The sequence below is a fragment of the Vitis vinifera genome, chromosome 5, assembly GCF_030704535.1.
Source record: "Vitis vinifera cultivar Pinot Noir 40024 chromosome 5, ASM3070453v1".
Classification (NCBI taxonomy): Eukaryota; Viridiplantae; Streptophyta; class Magnoliopsida; order Vitales; family Vitaceae; genus Vitis; species Vitis vinifera.
This window is the reverse complement of record NC_081809.1, coordinates 26,534,843-26,553,246: the sequence shown is the minus strand read 5'-3', so window position 1 is coordinate 26,553,246 and position 18,404 is coordinate 26,534,843. Positions and strand designations below refer to the sequence as shown.

Sequence of the window (18,404 nt, the reverse complement as noted above, 5' to 3'; positions counted from 1 at the left end):
AGAAAGATATTCTTAATATCCTTGCTAGAAAGATTTAAACCCTAGAGAAGCAATTGAAGACTCCTGGTCTGCATGAAAATTGACCATAATAGATCTCTGGTTTGGAACCCTAAGATACCTACCACGCCATCCGTTGTCACCACCAACCCATACAACTTACCTAACCAAGGACACACCAAATACATAAAGACGTAACATATCAGAAATGCCCCAAACAGACAGATAGAAAGTCTCCCCGTAAGGTTAATACCTGATTCATATGTCTATTTTGATTTCGTTATTTTGTAGGTTGCAATGGGACCTGAGTTTTTCTAAATTTATATAGTAGTCCTTTTATTTATTTGATTTTGCTTGGTGTATATATTCATATTTTTTCCAAAGTAATCCAAAGCGACTGACTGTCCATGTCTTTTCGAGGTTTCTTTATCCCGTGTGCCCCCACTTCATTTTTATTTTCAAAAAAAAAAAATTTTAAATATCAGTTTTGAAAATAAGGTGCACAATCCCCATCTACATTTCCGCCTAAAACACCTCAACATAACTCCAAATCTCTCCTTCTCATTCTACCCTTTTCTCTCTGAGATGGCAACAATGGTGGAAACAGCACCACCGCCACCACCAAGCCCTAACTCACTGGTGCCGCCCACGCCAGCGGCGGAGTCTCCCTCACCGCAGGGGCCTTGGCTGTGGCCCCGGAGACCCAGCATCAGACTGACCTCGGAATTCGACAGCGACAGCTCAATCTTCTTCCACAAAATCTCCTGCAAGCTCTTCGATAGTCTCGCCAAACTCAAGCTTTCTTTTCAGAACAACAACGACGGCGAGATCTTCGACCCTCAGCTCGGCTTCATCTCCAAGCACCTTTCTCTCCACTATGATCTTCAGAACCACAACGCTTTCATCAAGGGTTGCTTTGATGTCGGCTCCAGACTCCACTTTAACGCCGCTCACGATGTCAAGGTCCCTCCTCCTCACTTCCTCTTGCTCCTCTCGTTCGCTCTCCGGAGTTACATTCTCTCTCTCTCTTTCTCTCTCTCTCTCTTGCTTTAATTGTTTCATTTGTAGGGGTTAGAGTTTTCAAGATAGGATGTTTAAGAACACAGTTCCATACATACTATGCAGTTCATTGATTTAGTTATTCATTTTTGGCGAATTCTGGTCTAGGGGAGTTTACATGAAAAATGTGGAATTAAGAGCTCGAATTGATTGGTTTGATTTGTTAGATTTCAAATTTTACATTTATATCGAGTGGAAGTCTTGTGTCTTCTGATTGAATTTCCCTCTTGGTGAAAATTTTCAGCTGATTCTTAGGCTTTTTTGTATTTTAAATATTTGAATACTATAGAATTCATGAAAGTCTATATGAACCCTGGAAATAGGACTTGTAGGGGTTGGTTATCAGAATCTGTTTCTCCACCACTGAACTCTATCCAGGCAATTAGAAGGAAACACTATCATAGACATGGAAAAAGACCTTTGGTGCCTGCATTGAATTGAATTTAGTTGTTTTTTTTTGCATCTAAGAGTACTGCATATACCTGAGAGATTCCTGAAGTATTTTGGTTGAAGTTATGAGCATTTGACTAAAGTGCAAAAGGTTCTATCCTACAGATTTGTGTTAGAATCATATTCTTATTACGTCACATGCTTTCCACTTTATCTTTATGTTGAGTCCTATGATACCCTCATGGATGTGAGGTGGAATATTTATTGGATGCTTCTTCATCTTTGCTCTAGATCTTGTCATTTGATTTTGGTGGTCTTATTTTTTTTTTTTTTAATTTTTAGCTTTCTTAAGTGAACTTTTATAGGAATTGGAAAAAGAGAGTTTCCTAGAAAACAACTTTTATAAAATGAGAAAAGGATTTCGACATTTTATTTTGATTGATTTATTTTTTTATTTTCAACCTTTTTTTTAATCAGAAGCAAAAGATGTATTAATCAAGGTAAATGATTAGGATGAGGATTCCTTCCAATAGTTACAAAAAAACCTTACTAAAATATGACCAAATCCTCCACTATACAAGGAGACCCATACAATATGGTTTAATCCACATAAGAATATACATAAATATCATCTCCTCAAACCCAAACTAAGCTCCTCTTATTGTTGTCCAAATCTTTTTGATCTACAAATCAAATGCCAATTGGGCTGAATAAAATTGAGAGGAATGTCTTTAAAAGCATTGGTACAAGAGGCTTGAAACAACGGATAGAAGTTAAGTAGATCCTACAACAGTTCTGTCATGCTCCATTTATTTTCAACTTTTTTTCCCATGTAATCACAGGAGAGTTTGCTGGAAATGAACTTTTATAAAAATATGGATTTGACTATTTGATTTTAATTGATTATTTATTTTTATTTTCAATTTTATTGGTTGCTCAAATGAAGTTCTATAAAAATATTATAAAAAGTAAAAGAAAAGAAAAGATAAGGATAAAATAGAAAACAAGTAAGTTATTATTATTGATATTTAACTGTTTTTTTTTCCTTTAATTACATTGTTGGGATTTTTTTTTATCTGAATCCTTGTATCTGGTTTGTCACAAGTAGTGGCACCATTGCATTTGTTTATGATATCCTTCTAAAACATTCTTGCAAAGTATAATTTTATGAGGTTTATTTGTTGCTAGAAGTTCCCTAAACCCTCATTATGCATTTAGAATTAGAATCTCTCCCTTAGAGTGAGATTTTCTCTATAAAAAAACTAATGATATTGGATTTGATATTTTTGTAATGCCTTTTGAGCTTGAGTTGTTTCCTTTTGTTGTAATGTCTCTTGAGCATAAATTTATCCCTTGTGTTGTAATGTTTGTGATCTAATTTTCAATTGAACTCTATATTCTATGTTCTTGCCATTTCTCAAACATGCTTTCTATCATATTCTTTTAGGCACAACAAGGAGAGGTGGCCATGGTTGCCGACCTTGCTGGTCCTGGATACAAATTCGAACTGTCATCTGCTGTTCCAGCCATTGGTTTTGTGAGTATAAATTATAATTCTTAGCATGTAGGTCCTCAACATTATTAGAATTCCATATTTGAGCCTATTTTAGGAGGCTTACTGGCTATTGCTGTGAGTCTGGTAATATGCATGTATTCTTCCAACTTCAGGTTGGTAAAGTGGCCCTGTAAAAGCACTGCCCTGCATTACATTCAGTATCTTTTTCCACTTATATTGTTGGAAAAGTGTGTAGCCATTTGTTCATAATTCCTGGTTTTGCAGCCAAAAGCTACCCTTAAGTTCCCTGCTGGTGAAGTTTCATTAGAGGAGAAAGAAGAGGAAGAAGTGAAGAAAATGTTATCAATTAATGGGATCCTTCAACATCAAATTTTGAATGGGGTTTTCTCTGCTCAATTCAGGGATGATGATTTGAAACTAAGATACTTATATAAGGTGGTTTTCTGTTTGCATTACTTTTCATCAATTCTTTTATTCTTTTATTCTTTTATTTTCATTTTGATTACTCGATTTCTTCTTTGGCTGATTTGCGATCAAATTGTAGTTCTCAAAATAAAAAATTATGGAATGGCTTGGACTGAGTAATTGAGCAAATTTTGGCTCTGAAGTCCGCCTTCCCAGAAAATTCTCAATTGGGGAATATGCTGGATCTTTGGATTTCCCCCTCTCTTGTGGGCTTCATTTGTTTGGATTATAGAATTGAGAATTTTGAATTTATTGCAGGATGAACAAGTGGCATTCATCCCAAGCATTTCCATGCCTTCAAATGCAATATCATTTGCATTTAAGCGTCGTTTTAGTCCTTCAGACAAGTTGAGGTGGGAACTCCTTTCTTCATTTATCCTCAGATTGTTTTGTGAGTCCTGTTGAATTACTAGCTTGATCACATTTCTAGGTATGTTATATGCACTCTAGTTTTTGTTTATTTATTGCATCATGACAATGGCATCCCAAAGCTTTAACTTGTGCACAAGCACGAGCATTTGAGAGATGATTTGCCTTATGTTGAGATGCAAATTTGTTATGTGATAAAGCTTACAAAAGGGATTCACTTCTCTTACCCTTGCCTAACCTAATTCTGTCACAAGCTTGTCCAAACTAGTCAAGGATCCTTAGAACTCCATTGGGAACTAATCTAACCATTATCATTTATTACCATCAACAAATTTTTACAAGGAAAATTGTATAAAGCTACCAACAAACTATCACCAAACCATGTACATATGTATCACTAAAGGTGCCAATCTAATGCTATGGGCCAAAAAGATATCAAATTTATTTTCACCATGATTTTGCTAATACTTACCCAACTTGCATAACTATTAGTAGGTGTTGACATCCAAAGATTAAATAGCTATATCAATGTGCATATGATTAGACCTTATGTTAATATCATTAGGGGAGGAGTGATGAGATAGTGGTGGTGTCCCTCTTGTTGTTTGTTGATGATACTTTACCTTTTTGTAAGGATTCTGTAGTTGGCTGCTCATGTGGTTTGAAGCAATCTCAAAGCTGATATAAATTTAGAAAAAACCGAATTGATCCCAATTTTGTGAGGGGTGGGTGGCGGTGGGGGATGAGAGCTTCCATCTACTTAGGTTTGCCTTTGATTGTTCCTTTCAGATTAGTATCATTATGGGATGGAGTGGAAGAGTGGTTCCATTGAAGACCATTGAGATGAAAAGGTAATATATTTCAAAAGGGGGAGGTTCACATTAATTAGAAGCACGTTATTCAGTCTGTCTTTATGCTTGTTTTCAATTCCTAGGAAGGTCAGGTTAAGGTTTGGGAAGATTCAAAGAGATTTCCTATAGGGAGGTGGGGCATTGGTCAAAAAACCAGATTTAATGAAATGGACTACTATTTGCATGGATAAGTGCAAGGTGGGGGGAAGGGGGGGGGGGGGGGGGGGGGGGGGACGGGGACTAAGCATTAGAAACCTTTCATTACTTAATCAAGCTCTCTCTAGGCAATGGAGTTGGGGATTTGCTTCTAAAGGGGAAGTTTGTTTGGAAACGAGTTATAGAGGGCAAGTATGGAAAGGAGGAAGTTGGCATTCTTGCAAGGTGAGACATGGGTATGAGATTGGGGTATGGAAACCTATCAGAAGGGGTAGGGATCTTTTTCAATAATAGGGCATCCTTTGAATTGAATAATTGGTGGAGGGTGAAATTTTGGAAGGAAAATGGTGCAAGGAGTCTTTGTATGTCTCCTTTCCCTTTTTATATGCTTTAGGCTCATCTAAAGAGGCTTGAGTGGTGAATTTTTGAGATTGATAGGTGTGGAGGGTCAATGGAATCTGTGTTTCTGTTGACACTTAAACGATTGGAAGTTGAGTATTGTTAGGACTTTTTCCTCAAAATTGCCAAATATGTCGGTGAAGAGAGAAGAAAAGTGTCAAGTGTTTTAAATGGATTTAAAGAACGATTTTTTCCATAAATTCTCTTTATTCTATTTTGGAGCTCGATGAGCATAATTTAGAATTCATGGGTCCTATCCCAAGCAAGCTTTTGTCAATTAGGGAAGTGTGCTAATGTTAAATCAATTTCAAAGGAGAGGGTGACTGTTGACAAATAGGAATTAATTGATCAAATTCTCCTTCATTATGCTAAATCAAGGATTTTGTGGTAGTTGCTATTCTACTTATTTGGTGTAGCTTGGGTGTTTCCTTCTACCATCAAAGAAATTCTTTTGTTGACAGGGTTCCTTTGTGGAAAGAAAATGTATGAAGTATGGAAAGTCATTCCTCTATGCATTTTTTGGATGATTTTAAAAAACAAGGAGCAGTCTTGTCAAAAGATGAAATGTTCATTCCTAAGTAACCTTTTAATTTGGGTTAAGTTGTATATAAAAGAAGACATAATGCCTTTGATTTTATAAATTGGCTGGGATCATGCTGAGAGAGAGAGACTTGTTTAGTGTGTTCTCTTTTTTGGCATTGTTGTTTGTTGTACGTTGCATGCATCTCATGTACTTTGATGTACTATTTTGCCGTATCTATAAATTTTATTGCCTACAAAAAAAAAAAAAAAAAGGAAAAAAAGAAAAAGACATTTGCTGTATGTATCTTAGCCTATATGTCATTACCTTATAGGACACATATCTTGTCTACCAAGATTTAGAAGTAGATATGGATGTACAATTGCAGTGAGAATCTGGTCTCTCTCATCTCTTATATTTATGCATATGCCCTTCAATTTATTTGGAAAAAATCATGCTTACTAGTTAAGGAAAGTTGAAAAGGAGAAAATACTTGATGTTTCTACCCATTGTAATAATATTTGACAGTGGCAGTGTGGGCAGGAATGTGAAAACTCATGTTTGTAGGTTTATTGAAGTGTCAATTAGAATCTTCCCATTTTAATTTTTTTTTAAGCCTACCTTTTTTTTTCTAGTATTTCTATATCCCATGTTATCTATATCCTGCTAGTTGTACATTTGGGATGGTGTTTATAATTTATTTTAATACTTGTATGGTCAGTTACTGGTACAATCTTGACTCAAACTACTGGAGCACTGTTTACAAGCACACAGTTGGCAAGGACTACAAATTTAAAGTTGGCTATGATTCTGAGGTGCGCCTTGGTTGGGCGTCTCTTTGGGTAAGAATGGATATTTGTTTGATTTCATTGCCTTTGCTAATAAAATATTTCATCAGTAGTCTTATATCCCATTTGTTTGGTGGATTTAGATGCTGTCTGTTACCAATCTTTTTATTTTTTATTATTATTATTTTTTATATTTTTGGTGAAGAACTGTAGAATATAGTACTCATCCCTCATCCCTGAAGAATATCCTAACCTGAATTCTATGATCCCCAATTTGTAGGGATGATGATGCCTTTACCATCATAGCTAAGATGGAAAAAATGTGGTACCATTGATATGGTATGTACAGAAGTAAAAAGGCCTGTGGAGTGGAAATGGTGTTTTCAATTTCCTTCTTGTGTTTCAATTTCACATTTGTATATTTTCTAGACTACTTGGTTCCAATTTCCCTCTATCTGGAGTTAGGATTACAAAGCAGATAGCCCTTTTGAATTTCAACATATTAGAAATCATGCATCATGATTGATAGACTTGCATGATTTGTGTTGATGTCCATGGATGCATAGCATTATCTCTTCATGAATGGCTTAGCCTTTCCAGTTAAGAGATGGACTTCTAAAAGAGTATATTCTCTTTTTCTCTTTGATGGTATAGATCGATAGTCCTCTCAAATGAAACTGGGCAAAGTCTTATCTCAAGGCTCTTTAGATGAGATACAGCAAAAAAAATTCACTCTTGGTATTGTGAGCTCTGGTACATGTTTTTTCTGACTGTCTTTTACTGTGGCATAAATTATGACCACCCAGAAGAAAGGTCTTGATGGTTGCTTTGTTCCATGGGCACAAATTTTTTAGCATTGACCTAAAGTATTAACATGAAGTAGAAAAACTTGGCTCATGATCATTTATTTGTGTTGCATAGCTTTCTGGTGATCATGGAGCTTTCCATCAACAAGCATGTAATCTTCTTGGATGCATTACATATACGAGCGTAAAAGCCTGTTAGTTTCATTTCCTAGGGACAAGTCATAAAGGCACCAGTCTTTCATCCAGGGTGGATGATTCCTTATTTTGTTGTGTTGCATGTCTCCCTGCAACTGTTCCTTTCTCAGGAACCCTGCCCAAAGTAGAGTAAAGAGGTTTTCTTGCAAGCTTTCAAGATATGCAGCTGTGTGAAACTTAGTTAATCGACTTATCAGCTCTAATTGTGCAAATGCTTTGATAAGCTTTGCCTTTACAGGGCCCCTGTAAGGGAAAAGAAGTTATATTCGTTGTGCAGCCAAGTATTATAGTTGAGCTGTTGTCATAATATTTTTGCTGTGTGCTTGAATCCTTGGCTTTAGAGGTGCCTCGAAAGGAAGAGAAACTTTAAAAATCATCAAAGGAAAAGAAATTATATTCACTTTACTGCATATATTTTTTTGCTGTGAACAAAAATGAGATTCTTGAAATTTGGTTTCAGGTTGGAGACGAAGGAGGCAATGCAAAGTCTACACCAATGAAGCTGAAAGTTCAGTTCATGCTCCAAGTGCCGCAAGACGACATTCACTCATCAGCTTTGATGTTCCGCGTGAAAAAGAGATGGGATATTTAGTACGCTTGGGAACAGCCACTTCTCCTTTCGGTTTTTATATGGTAGTATAGCATCGGCACCTCAAAATCCTGTTGTAATGACGTTCATTGCTGAACAACAACACCCGTGTGGTTGATAAACTTATCTTAGAACAAGTTTATTAGCAGCCATGACAGGCCACAGGATGATCTAAACATGGATAACATAATTCAAAACCTTTTATTTGTTCATTTTTTCTTGTAAAGGAAAACTGCATAAGTTGGATTGACCAAGACTAACAGCTCCATATACTGCCATATTTATGGTCAGTCAAGGGTTTCAAGATTCAGCTTCTCAAAATTTATAGAAATGGTATTCTTTGTGGTTGTTGACCCAATACTCGTCCCTTACCCATGGAGTTGAAACCAAGCTGGTGTGGATTGCTTCCTTTGGTGGGCAAGGTCATCCAGGGATTTGGTATGTGGATGTGCCTAGAAATAGAATTAGCTTAAAAGGAAAATGACTGAATTCATACCACCATTTTTCTATAACAGCCTTGTGTATAAAGGTGGAAAGCATCAATTTGATAGGTTAATATTTAAGTAGTAGTTAAGTGAATTGACCCAATCAATGTTGAGATGGTTTAATGGCAATGAAATGATACCCCTCCTAGATGAGACCTCATGATTCTTGTCTCCCTTCTATGTTGAAAAATATTATCAAAATCCTTTTCCCGAATACAAATTAAAATCAGGGATATGTGATATGTATTCTATGAAGAACTTTGAATTGTCAACAAAGGGAAAAAAATGAAATAAAAAAAATAAACAAATGATATTTAGGGCAAGAGGATGATTTGTAGACCTTGCGAATATTTTTTATGGTATTAAAAAAATTATTTTTTGATATCAAATAGAAAAATGGTAATGAAATCATCATATCATATAAAAAAAAAGAAAAGAAAGGAAAAGGGAGGAGGGAAAAAGGAGAGGATAAATGTTTTTAAGATTATATTCGCATATTTATATGTTTTTCTTCTCTTTCTCTCTCCATATCTCGTGCTTGTTTTCCTAGAAAAAGAAAAAGGGAAGAGCAAAAGAGAGGAAAAGGTACCAAGAAAATCGGCGAAGGTGGTGGGATGACAACACCTTTGAGGCTAATGTTGCCTCTAACCACCGCCGCTACCACTGCCACCTTCAGTTTCTCTTCTTTTTCTTCCAAATCCCTAATATTCTTTCAATCACCAAGCCCTAGTCTCAGTTCCCCTAGCCCCAATCCCTTCAACCCCTTCCCTTCCTACTACTCTTTTTCTTCTTCTCAATCCCATCGCAGGTGTGTTCCAGAAAAAGGATCCAGTCTTTCATCAAGACACAAGGTATTTCTCACTCTCCACACAGATATGTTCAAGTTTTTATGGTATTTAATGGATTTCCGAGAATTCTGAGAATTGGGTCTCTTGTTTGTTCTAGTGAAAATCCTTTAATTTCAATTTGGGGTTTCTTAGGTACCGTTTGATTAGCATTTCTGAAGTGATTTTGTTGCTGAAAATATGCATTGATTTTACTCTGTAAAAATGGCAGAAAGCGCTTTAAATTTTTGATTAGATAGTAGCTTAGTTTTTTAATGGAGATCCTATAACAGGGGCTACTTTTGTATGCTAGTGAATGAAACATGGGTTTCCATTATATTCTGTGTTTGTGGTTCCACAGAAAAACTTGTCCCATGAGGATTGTGGCATTAATTCATGGTGGGTTTGATGCCAGATCAAAGCTGCTTGTAAAATGGTCTTAAACCTTCATGAACTATGCTTCTTACCATATGGCCCCAAATAGTTTTTATAAGGTTCTAGTTTTCCCTGTATAATATATATATATATAAATCTTTTTGGTCTAAATTCTTTTTTTCAATAAGCAATGAGAATATAAAATATATTGGAGGATCCAAAAAAGAGGTTCCAGCCAAGTATATCTGTAATAGACAAGTTCCACCTAGACCAAAAGAAAAAGGGAAATTTGAAAGAGTTGTTGGCTTTTCTGGAAATGTGTTTCTTTTCATGAAAAAAATGGAAATATGTTTGTTTCCATGAAAAAAAAAATGGAGACAAATGTATTTGCTCGGAGTTGTTGAATGAAAGAAGAAAACAGAAGTTATAATAAGAATAAATTTGAAAAGGTGCTTAACAAAAAATATTTGAGGAAAAAAGACAACAAAGAACATGAAAGGCTACCAAAATGGGCCTTGTGTCAGCTTACAGTTGTAGGCAGAGGGCTGACCTTTCACACTGATTTTCTCAGGTGGTTACAGTTTACATTTTTCTTTTAAAGATTCCTTTTGTTGGTACAAACATATTTTTGGCTGATTATTGGGGATTTCCTTGTGTTCTATTCTATGCGAAATCTAGAAATGGGTTGTTTGGTGATGTCATTCAAGGGGAGTAGGGTTATTCAAGATAAGCAATGATAATAATTTGTTGTTGGGCAATAAGGAAGAAAGAGACAGCACAAGAGAAAAGAAAACTTCCTCAAGGGAATTTTAGATTTTGTTTTTTTTTTTGATAGGTAAAAAGCAAAATATAATATAAACTGTGCTCAAAGGCAAGCAAAGGGAAAAGAGAAAAACAAACCACAACCCAATACAAAATCAATGCCCTAAAGTTCTAGAAAAACATAGGGCACCCTTACGTCCAACTTGCAGCCAAAGCCAAACCAAATCTGCTAACTGTTGACTGAATAAAGCCTACATCTCTCCTACCCAAACTTCTAGCCACTCTTCACAACTCTTGCTTGAACACTCATAATCCACTTTCTACCGACCCTTCTAACTCCTCTCTTTTCCGCTTGATTGATTGTAGTTAATCGAGCTCTCCAACTTTCGAAGCTCCCTATCAAAACGAGACATAGACAAAATTCATTGACTCACCTCTCAACAAGAAGACAAGGCCTTACCTGTGAAACCTTATGCTTCACACGAGAGCATCATCTGCAGATGGCACTCTTACGTTAGTGATTTGTGGTGTCGTTAGGAAGCAAAGGTTTAAGGGAAGCTTCTGAACCACACATCCTTCACCAAACAGCAAAGGAAGCCTCTTAAAAGAACCTTTGGGTTGGTTCACGAAAAGATCATACGAGCCCTCTATAGGACTGGCTTGACCTGAGGCAAAGGGGGGCTCCTCTTCGACTAAAAAGGAACGGGCCAAAGAACAACAACCCAAGGGAAAGGGCTGGTCCAAGTCAAGAGGCACATAGAGCCTCCCACCTCTCGACCTGTAGGAGAAAGAGGGCTTGATATTACTAGGCCCATCGACCCAACTCAAGCCAAAAAAAGGAGGCCCAGGGACCATTCCCTCAACTAACCCATTAGCCTCCAAATATCTATTGTAGGCGGAAAAAATTATGCCAATTGATACTTGGGCAACATGCAAACACTCCTTGGGTGGTCCAATCTTTTTGCACGCTTCTCACCCTCAACCCATCCCCACCCTCACATGGCCTACCCTTATGATCATTCTCTACCTTCATCACCCTGCAAGCCTCCTACATCGGTGGTATCTTCCACCATAATTGTATGCAAAGACTAAAAACGCTACCACCACATGTAGGATCCTAGGGACCCTTCTTCCATTGTAGCTTACTAGAATTCTAGCCCACTGTAAATGGTGTCTCTTTGTTGTATCTACATCCACAACCACAAAACTTCCACAAGCATCATCCACCCTCTTAAAGAAGTCATTACCCTACAAGCAATGACAGCCCATTCACTCTCACCCAAAATGCTTTTACACAGGCCCTTTCCTTGTAACAACCAGCTTCAGGGCTCCGCCACTCCAATTGCAATCTCTTTCCTTCAAAAGAGCAAATGCCCATACACCACACCCTTTTGGCATCATAGTCGTTCCCAAAATCAAACAAAATGAGGGTGCCTCCCTACATTACCACTTGAAGATTTCCATTCAGCCTCTAGTTGATTCTAGCCCAGGATTTCATAGAGCTCAACTTTGGAACCTCAACTGCGGGGTCTACCCAACTACCCACCAAACAATGCTTCAAATGCTCCACATTAATCTTTAAATCCTCCCTCCCAAACTGGATCCAAATTGCCTCACCCAATTCCTCCTTGCCTATGGATGCCACATTTGCATAAGAAACACCTTTGCTAGGGGTATCTTTTGCACACACCCTTAGATGAAGACCATCTCCTTAGGGCTCCTTCACAAGTATGGGCACTAGGGCAACACCTATACTCCTAATTCACTTTCCATGATCTTCCACCTCCCTAGAACACCTCTAACACTAACAGAACAATGCAAGAAACAACTTGCTCTGTTGCTACAAAGCTCTAGCTTAAAAACTCTCCCCACTTCTTTCCAATCCATCCTAAAATGCTTTTTGGATGAACTGCCACAACAAAGTTCAACCCCCTCCAATATCATAACAAGGCCTCTCTCACCAAATCTGATCCACGAGGAAAAACCTCAACTCCTTTCCACAATCAGACCAACTTCCTAATATTTAACTGTCTCCTTCAAAATCTCAAAGGATTTCGAATCCACCCCAAACCAGCGCTTACCCCCTATTTCTCCATGAGAACCTAGCTCCATTCTCTAACCAAATCTTTCTTCACATCTTAAAGGAGTTTAGGTTTGTTGCTTGAAGCACATTAAATCATATTGAGGAGAAGAAGAAGAAGAAGACAACAAAAGAAAAAAGATAATAGAAGAGAGATAAAGGAAGAAATAAACAAGGAAGGGTGCCAAGTAATCTTCCTTGAGATGATAAATGACAAAGCAATAAGATTAAATAGGTAGGAAGAGAAGAGGAAAGAAGATAGAGAAGAATAAAAATTATGAGACAAGGATAGAGAGCCAAAGCTATTTTGTAGCCATATTTGGAGCCTTAGCGTATGCTCATTTTCCAAATTTTAAAATACCAAAGAATGCCAATATGTGTGTGTGTGTTTTTTTTTTTTTTTGATAGGTAAAATAGGGAGTATGTGTTAAAAGGAAACGCTCAAATAGTGCCCCAAAGTATACAAGAAGTATACACTGGCCGCTAAAGGGCTTAGCCAAGTAAGGGAAGAAGAGAACAAAAAAATCACTTGCTCTCAATTAGAACTTAGCCAATCAATGAAGCTAATAAGAGAACTAGGGTCCGCATCTACAAACTCCCTAGTCCACGACCATAAATTACAAACAAAAGAGTTTTTCATCATTTGGACCGATAACTCCACATTATTTTTTTTATCAATAAGCAAAAGAATTGTATTACCAAGAGGCGCTAAAATAGCGACTCACATAATTACAGTATAGAGACACTCACCCTCTTACAATTGGACTCAAAACAAGAAGGAAAAACAAAAAACCTTCTCCCTCATCGCAAACCCACCTAATCAATAAAATCTATTAAGGTCGAAGGACCATCTTTTATCCACAATTTGATCTCCGACCAAAGTAAATACACAAAAGAAGCTTTCAGCCTTTGGATGGACAACATACTATCTTCAAAAGCAATTTTATTCTTTACCTTCCAAATGACCCAAAACAAGCATAACGGTCCCACTTGCCATCCAAAGCAAGAAAGTTAGAAGGACCGATAACTCAACATTATCAAAAGCAAGAAAGTTCCTTTCTTTCCAAATGGTCCAATAGATACATAATGGGGCAACTTTTTAAGGCGTTTTGTGACCTTTACCCAAAAAAGACTCATGCCACCCAAGAAACGTCTCTTTAATTGAAGAAGAGAGGGCCCGAGACACCCCAAAGAGAGTAAACAACAGTTGTCAAAGAATCCTTGTCTTTTCACAATGGATAAGAATGTGATCAACGGTTTCTTCTTCAAAGTGGCAAAGAAAACATTTGTTTGTCAAAGAAAGCCCCTTCCTCTAGACAAGGTCCAAAGTTAAGGTTTTCCCCCAAGTCGCCTCCCAAGAAAAAAAAACCCATCTTGGGTGGCACACAAGAACTCCAAATGATGCTCCACAAGAACAATAAAGGATCACTGAGCTCCAAAACGGAATAAAGGAATTTGACTGAAAACTTTCCACTCTTCGAAACTGTCCAAATCATTATATCTTCTTCATCCCTTAACACCCTTTTTGCTTGAAGAAACAGTAAAAAGCGCTCCACACTTTCCACCTCCCAATCATTAAACGACCTAGAGAAGCGAGGAACCTATCCACCCCCATCAACTGTTGAGTTCCACACATTTGCCACTCATATGTCCTTAGAAACAGCAATGACAAATAAGGAGGGGAAGGAAGCACAAAGTGACTCGCCTCTACACCACTTATCCTTTCAAAATTTCACTCTCTGACCATTATCCATTGAAAAAGATATTCTACTGCTTAGAAGATCCCACTCCTTGCTTATGGCTTTCTAAATGCCAACATCATGCCCATCTCCCACCTCACAAAAGCGCCACCCCCCTTCATCTCCACCATACTTCTAGCTAATAGCTTGCTTCCAAAACGCCCCTCTCTCATTGGAAAAACACCAACTCCACTTACAAAGGAGGGCTTTGTTCATCACTAAAAGACACCTTATACCCAAGCCCCCTTTTCTTTTCCCTGAACAAACCGTCTTCCACCTTGCTAAGTGGGGTTTTTGCACAAGAGCCCTACTGCCCAACAGAAAATCCCTTTGAATCTACTCTAACCTTAAACCAACCAGCCTTGGCATGCAAAAGAGTGACATGAAGCAGATCAACATACTAGAAAGGGTGCTTCGAATCAGAGTAAGTCTTCCTACCTTTTGAGATGTACTATCTTTTTCACATGGCTAACCTCTTAGGAAACTTTTCTTCCATCCCATCCCAAGCTGTCACATATTTATAATGGGCCCCCTATGGAAGATCCAAGTAAGAGGAAGGAATAGCTGCCACCTTATAAACCAACTCTAAGGCCAAATCATGCAGATTCTCCACACTTCCCACAGTAATTAACTCACTTTTCTCCAAATTGATTTTCAAGCCTAAAATGACCTCAAATTACATAAGCAACCAACTCAAATAAGTGATTTGATTGTGCAATGCTTCACAGAAAATGACAATATGATCCGCAAACAATAAGTGAGAGATCTGAATCCCATCTCCGCCCTTGCCCCAGCTTCCATTAACAAGAATAGAGAACTTTGTTGTTGAAATGCACCATTTTATCCAACAAATTTGACTTGGATGTTTGGAGATTGACCTTCCTTTTTTTTATTTATCATAAACAAACAAATGTATTAATTGATAATAAAAACATGAGAAAAATGAGAAGTCTTCCCCATGATGTGCAAATCCAATCAAAAGAAACTAAGAAAACCTTCACAAAACAATGATGGTTATACAATAAGGACAAAAGACTTATACAAGTATAACAACACCAGCCCCTATAACCTAACCCTAATATGTACAAATCGAGAGCCAACTAAGCTAAATAACACTCAAAGAGTAGGGTTTAAAAATGTCTGTACAGTAAGCCCAAAAAGAAACATAGATATGAAGCAAATCCCACAACGACTTTGACGTCCTCCAAGTGTCCTTGAAAATCCATGCGTTCCTCTCTCTCCACACAGTCCATAACAGAGAGAGACATGCGATCCTCCAACGGGCCCTACCTCTAATTGAATTCTCAAAACACTTGAAGGAGATCATCATCATATTACAAATACTGTCTGGCGGAAGCTACTCCAACCTAGTCTATGAAAAAATCTTATGCCACAATCCCCTTTGTTGACTCCCCTTTGTTTAGTTTGGACTATTTGGAAACAATGATAGAAGAACCTTTGAAGGTTTAGACAATTAAAGTTGTGGAAATCCCTTCCCCAAAATATTTCACACTTAGTCCAATTGCTTGGTGGGAGTTGATGTTTTTCCCCTTCCCTTTTTTGTAGACTTTGTAGATAGCTTGAGCTTGGTTTAGTGTGGTAATGTAATTTGTTTGCTTTTGTTTGCCTTGGTGTGCTTGTATACTACATACATACTGGGTTGTATCTCCCTATTTTTTGTTAGGTTCTGTATTTATATGCACTCGTAGTTTTCATATTAAAAACAAAAAACAGGCCTTATTGGACTAGGAGTCTTCATTCTATATATGTACAGTGTTCTTTCTAATAAGATTATTGTTTACTCAATAAATTAATTTTATTTATCAATACCTTCTCTGTTTATTTCTCAAGGAATAATCTTTACAGTTAACCTGAATACAGAATGTAGATACCTTTTATATTTCATCAACATGTGTCCAACTGAAAATAGTTTGGCTTCAAGGCTATTTGAGGCAGTTTTAAATATGTCCGTCTCTTTTACTATCTAAAACCAGCTAATAAGGTGATGAAACAGATTTGAAGTTCCCTGAAGACTGCTGTATGTCAATGGTTGTGTTTTAAACATGAATACTTTTCCACAATCTGCACATCTCAACGCTCATGTGAGCCTGAGCTTATTTTATCACCCCTTTCTGGGCAGTTGGTTTTCCCTAATGATTTACCACTGGGGCGGTGTTTTTCATGTACTGGTATAGTGGATTTGTGGACATATGAGAAAAGATCAAGACGGGGGTAGTTGGAGGGATGAAGAGGAGAACCCAGGGCGTATTTTTTGTTCTGACGAAGAGGTTGCCAGTCAAGTTCCAACTCAAGCCCAATCCCTAGTGGAAGGGTCAGGGGCGGTGCTGGTATCAGAGTTTAAACCTGTTCCTGATGTGGATTATCTGCAGGTATGTTAACTTGTCTTTTTGCGTTGAGGTTTCCTTTAGAGTCTTATGTGGGGGAGTGGATCTGTTCTTCAGTTGACATATTGTTATCCAGTGATTTATTTAATTTTTTATTCTGCCTGGGAAGGTCCCATAGCTGAGTAAGCCATAATGATCTTGTATATATTGGTCCATTCGGACCCAAAAGCAAATGCCTTCCATGTACTTTACTACAAAGTGAAGATTGGGATGATTGGATGACCTAGACAATCTGATTTACAATTTTATTTTTGTGGTTTTCTAAAACAGATTTCTAACAAAATCTTCAGAGGATCTGATAAAATATGATCTGATTGTTATTGGTAGGTCTTGGATTGCCAAAACTGTGCTTACAGTGTGGCTCTTAGTTGCAATGAGCAAGCATTCTAGGTTTTCCCCTTTCTATTGATTTTTATGAACATCTTATTGTGGATTTTAAAGTTGCTATGTGCGAATTATTTTGCAGGAGTTATTGGCCATCCAACAACAAGGGCCAAGAGCTATTGGGTTCTTTGGGACAAGGAATATGGGATTCACACATCAAGAACTTATTGAGATTCTCAGCTATGCTATGGTTATAACTGTATGATGCTGTAACTTCTATCAGTATATTTTATGTCTAACATTGTGGGTGCTTATTGAGCCCAACATGCTGCTGGGACTCTCCATTTTCATATTCATGCTTCTGAAATTCCTATGATTATTTCCTACAGAAAAACCACATTTTTACATCAGGAGCATCTGGCACTAATGCAGCTGTTATCAGAGGTGCGCTAAGAGCAGAGAAACCAGAGCTGCTTACTGTAATCTTACCTCAGAGTTTGAAGATGCAACCTCCTGAGAGCCAAGAACTACTGTCTAAAGTAGGACTTTATCATAATTGCTATTGTTTCATGCATCATTTCTTGCAAATGTGATAATCATATTTAGAATGTTTTTCTTTTCATGATTTTCAGGTGAAAAATGTAATAGAGAAGCCTTACAATGATCATCTTCCTTTGATAGAAGCCAGCAGGTTTGTAATAGCTTCCTAAAGCATTGGTCTTTGAGCAGATGAAGCCTTTTAGGCATACTCTTTTTTCTAGTACAACGATCATCTGCCTTTTTCATGTTATTTAGTGATTTGATTTATTTTTTCTTTTTCATTTTTGTTGCTAAATGCTAAAAGGGGTTTTAATCTGATAGTGCCTTTCTGTGACAAAACTGCAGGCTATGTAATATGGACATCATTTCACATGTACAGCAAGTCATTTGCTTTGCTTTTCATGATAGCAAGCTTCTCATGGAAACATGCCAAGAGGCCAAAAATCTCCGGAAAATTGTGACTCTCTTCTACCTGGACTGAAGGACACAACTTTTTCGTCTGTTTATACAATCTAAATGGCTTTCATTTGGCTTGTAAATTTTCATTGCAGAATGTAAAACAGAGAAAAAAGAGGGCCCATTTGAACCTCTTCCTTTAATTCCAAAGGACAATATATAAATGCAATTTTGATTTGTTCATACTCAATTCTCAAGGTTTTCAATAATTATTCCCCAAATGCCCTCGTATTGATATTATGTATGGCTCTCAAAAACCTGGGTAGCCTTTTTTCCTTGATTGTCAGTTCTCATTGCATAAAAACTGCAAAGAA

General features: G+C 37.3%; 3 protein-coding genes across 3 annotated transcripts in view; 2 read left to right on the top strand and 1 right to left on the bottom strand.

Moving 5' to 3' along the window:
• Positions 1 to 68: 68 nt before the first annotated feature.
• On the top strand, positions 69 to 8,312 carry LOC100264576 (outer envelope pore protein 37, chloroplastic). Its single transcript, XM_002275891.4, has 6 exons — positions 69 to 960; positions 2,894 to 2,983; positions 3,227 to 3,397; positions 3,686 to 3,780; positions 6,444 to 6,564; positions 7,972 to 8,312. The coding sequence occupies exons 1-6, from the start codon at positions 583 to 585 to the stop codon at positions 8,101 to 8,103; spliced, it is 987 nt and encodes a 328-aa protein (XP_002275927.2). The 5' UTR covers positions 69 to 582; the 3' UTR covers positions 8,104 to 8,312.
• A 693-nt stretch (positions 8,313 to 9,005) lies between these two features.
• On the top strand, positions 9,006 to 18,273 carry LOC100242287 (uncharacterized). The gene is made up of 6 exons (XM_002275865.4): positions 9,006 to 9,436; positions 16,561 to 16,755; positions 17,237 to 17,353; positions 17,484 to 17,633; positions 17,727 to 17,785; positions 17,980 to 18,273. Exons 1-6 carry the CDS (start codon positions 9,200 to 9,202, stop codon positions 18,113 to 18,115), a joined length of 894 nt encoding a protein of 297 aa, XP_002275901.2. The 5' UTR covers positions 9,006 to 9,199; the 3' UTR covers positions 18,116 to 18,273.
• LOC100247425 (uncharacterized) overlaps positions 18,101 to 18,404 on the bottom strand; it is a 38,367-nt gene continuing 38,063 nt past the window's right edge. The window contains exon 16 of the transcript XR_785908.3: positions 18,101 to 18,394. The gene's annotated coding sequence lies outside the window, so the exon portion shown is untranslated. The remainder of the gene's footprint in view (positions 18,395 to 18,404) is intronic.

Excerpts from the sequence above, each read along its gene's own strand:
- LOC100264576 (XM_002275891.4), top strand. The coding sequence starts at position 583 with ATGGCAACAATGGTGGAAACAGCACCACCGCCACCACCAAGCCCTAAC. Across the intron at positions 3,781-6,443 it reads AGTCCTTCAGACAAGTTGAG|TTACTGGTACAATCTTGACT; the intron begins GTGGGAACTCCT and ends TTGTATGGTCAG. Across the intron at positions 6,565-7,971 it reads TTGGTTGGGCGTCTCTTTGG|GTTGGAGACGAAGGAGGCAA; the intron begins GTAAGAATGGAT and ends ATTTGGTTTCAG.
- LOC100242287 (XM_002275865.4), top strand. The coding sequence starts at position 9,200 with ATGACAACACCTTTGAGGCTAATGTTGCCTCTAACCACCGCCGCTACC. Across the intron at positions 9,437-16,560 it reads GTCTTTCATCAAGACACAAG|TGGATTTGTGGACATATGAG; the intron begins GTATTTCTCACT and ends GTACTGGTATAG. Across the intron at positions 17,634-17,726 it reads GCCAAGAACTACTGTCTAAA|GTGAAAAATGTAATAGAGAA; the intron begins GTAGGACTTTAT and ends CATGATTTTCAG.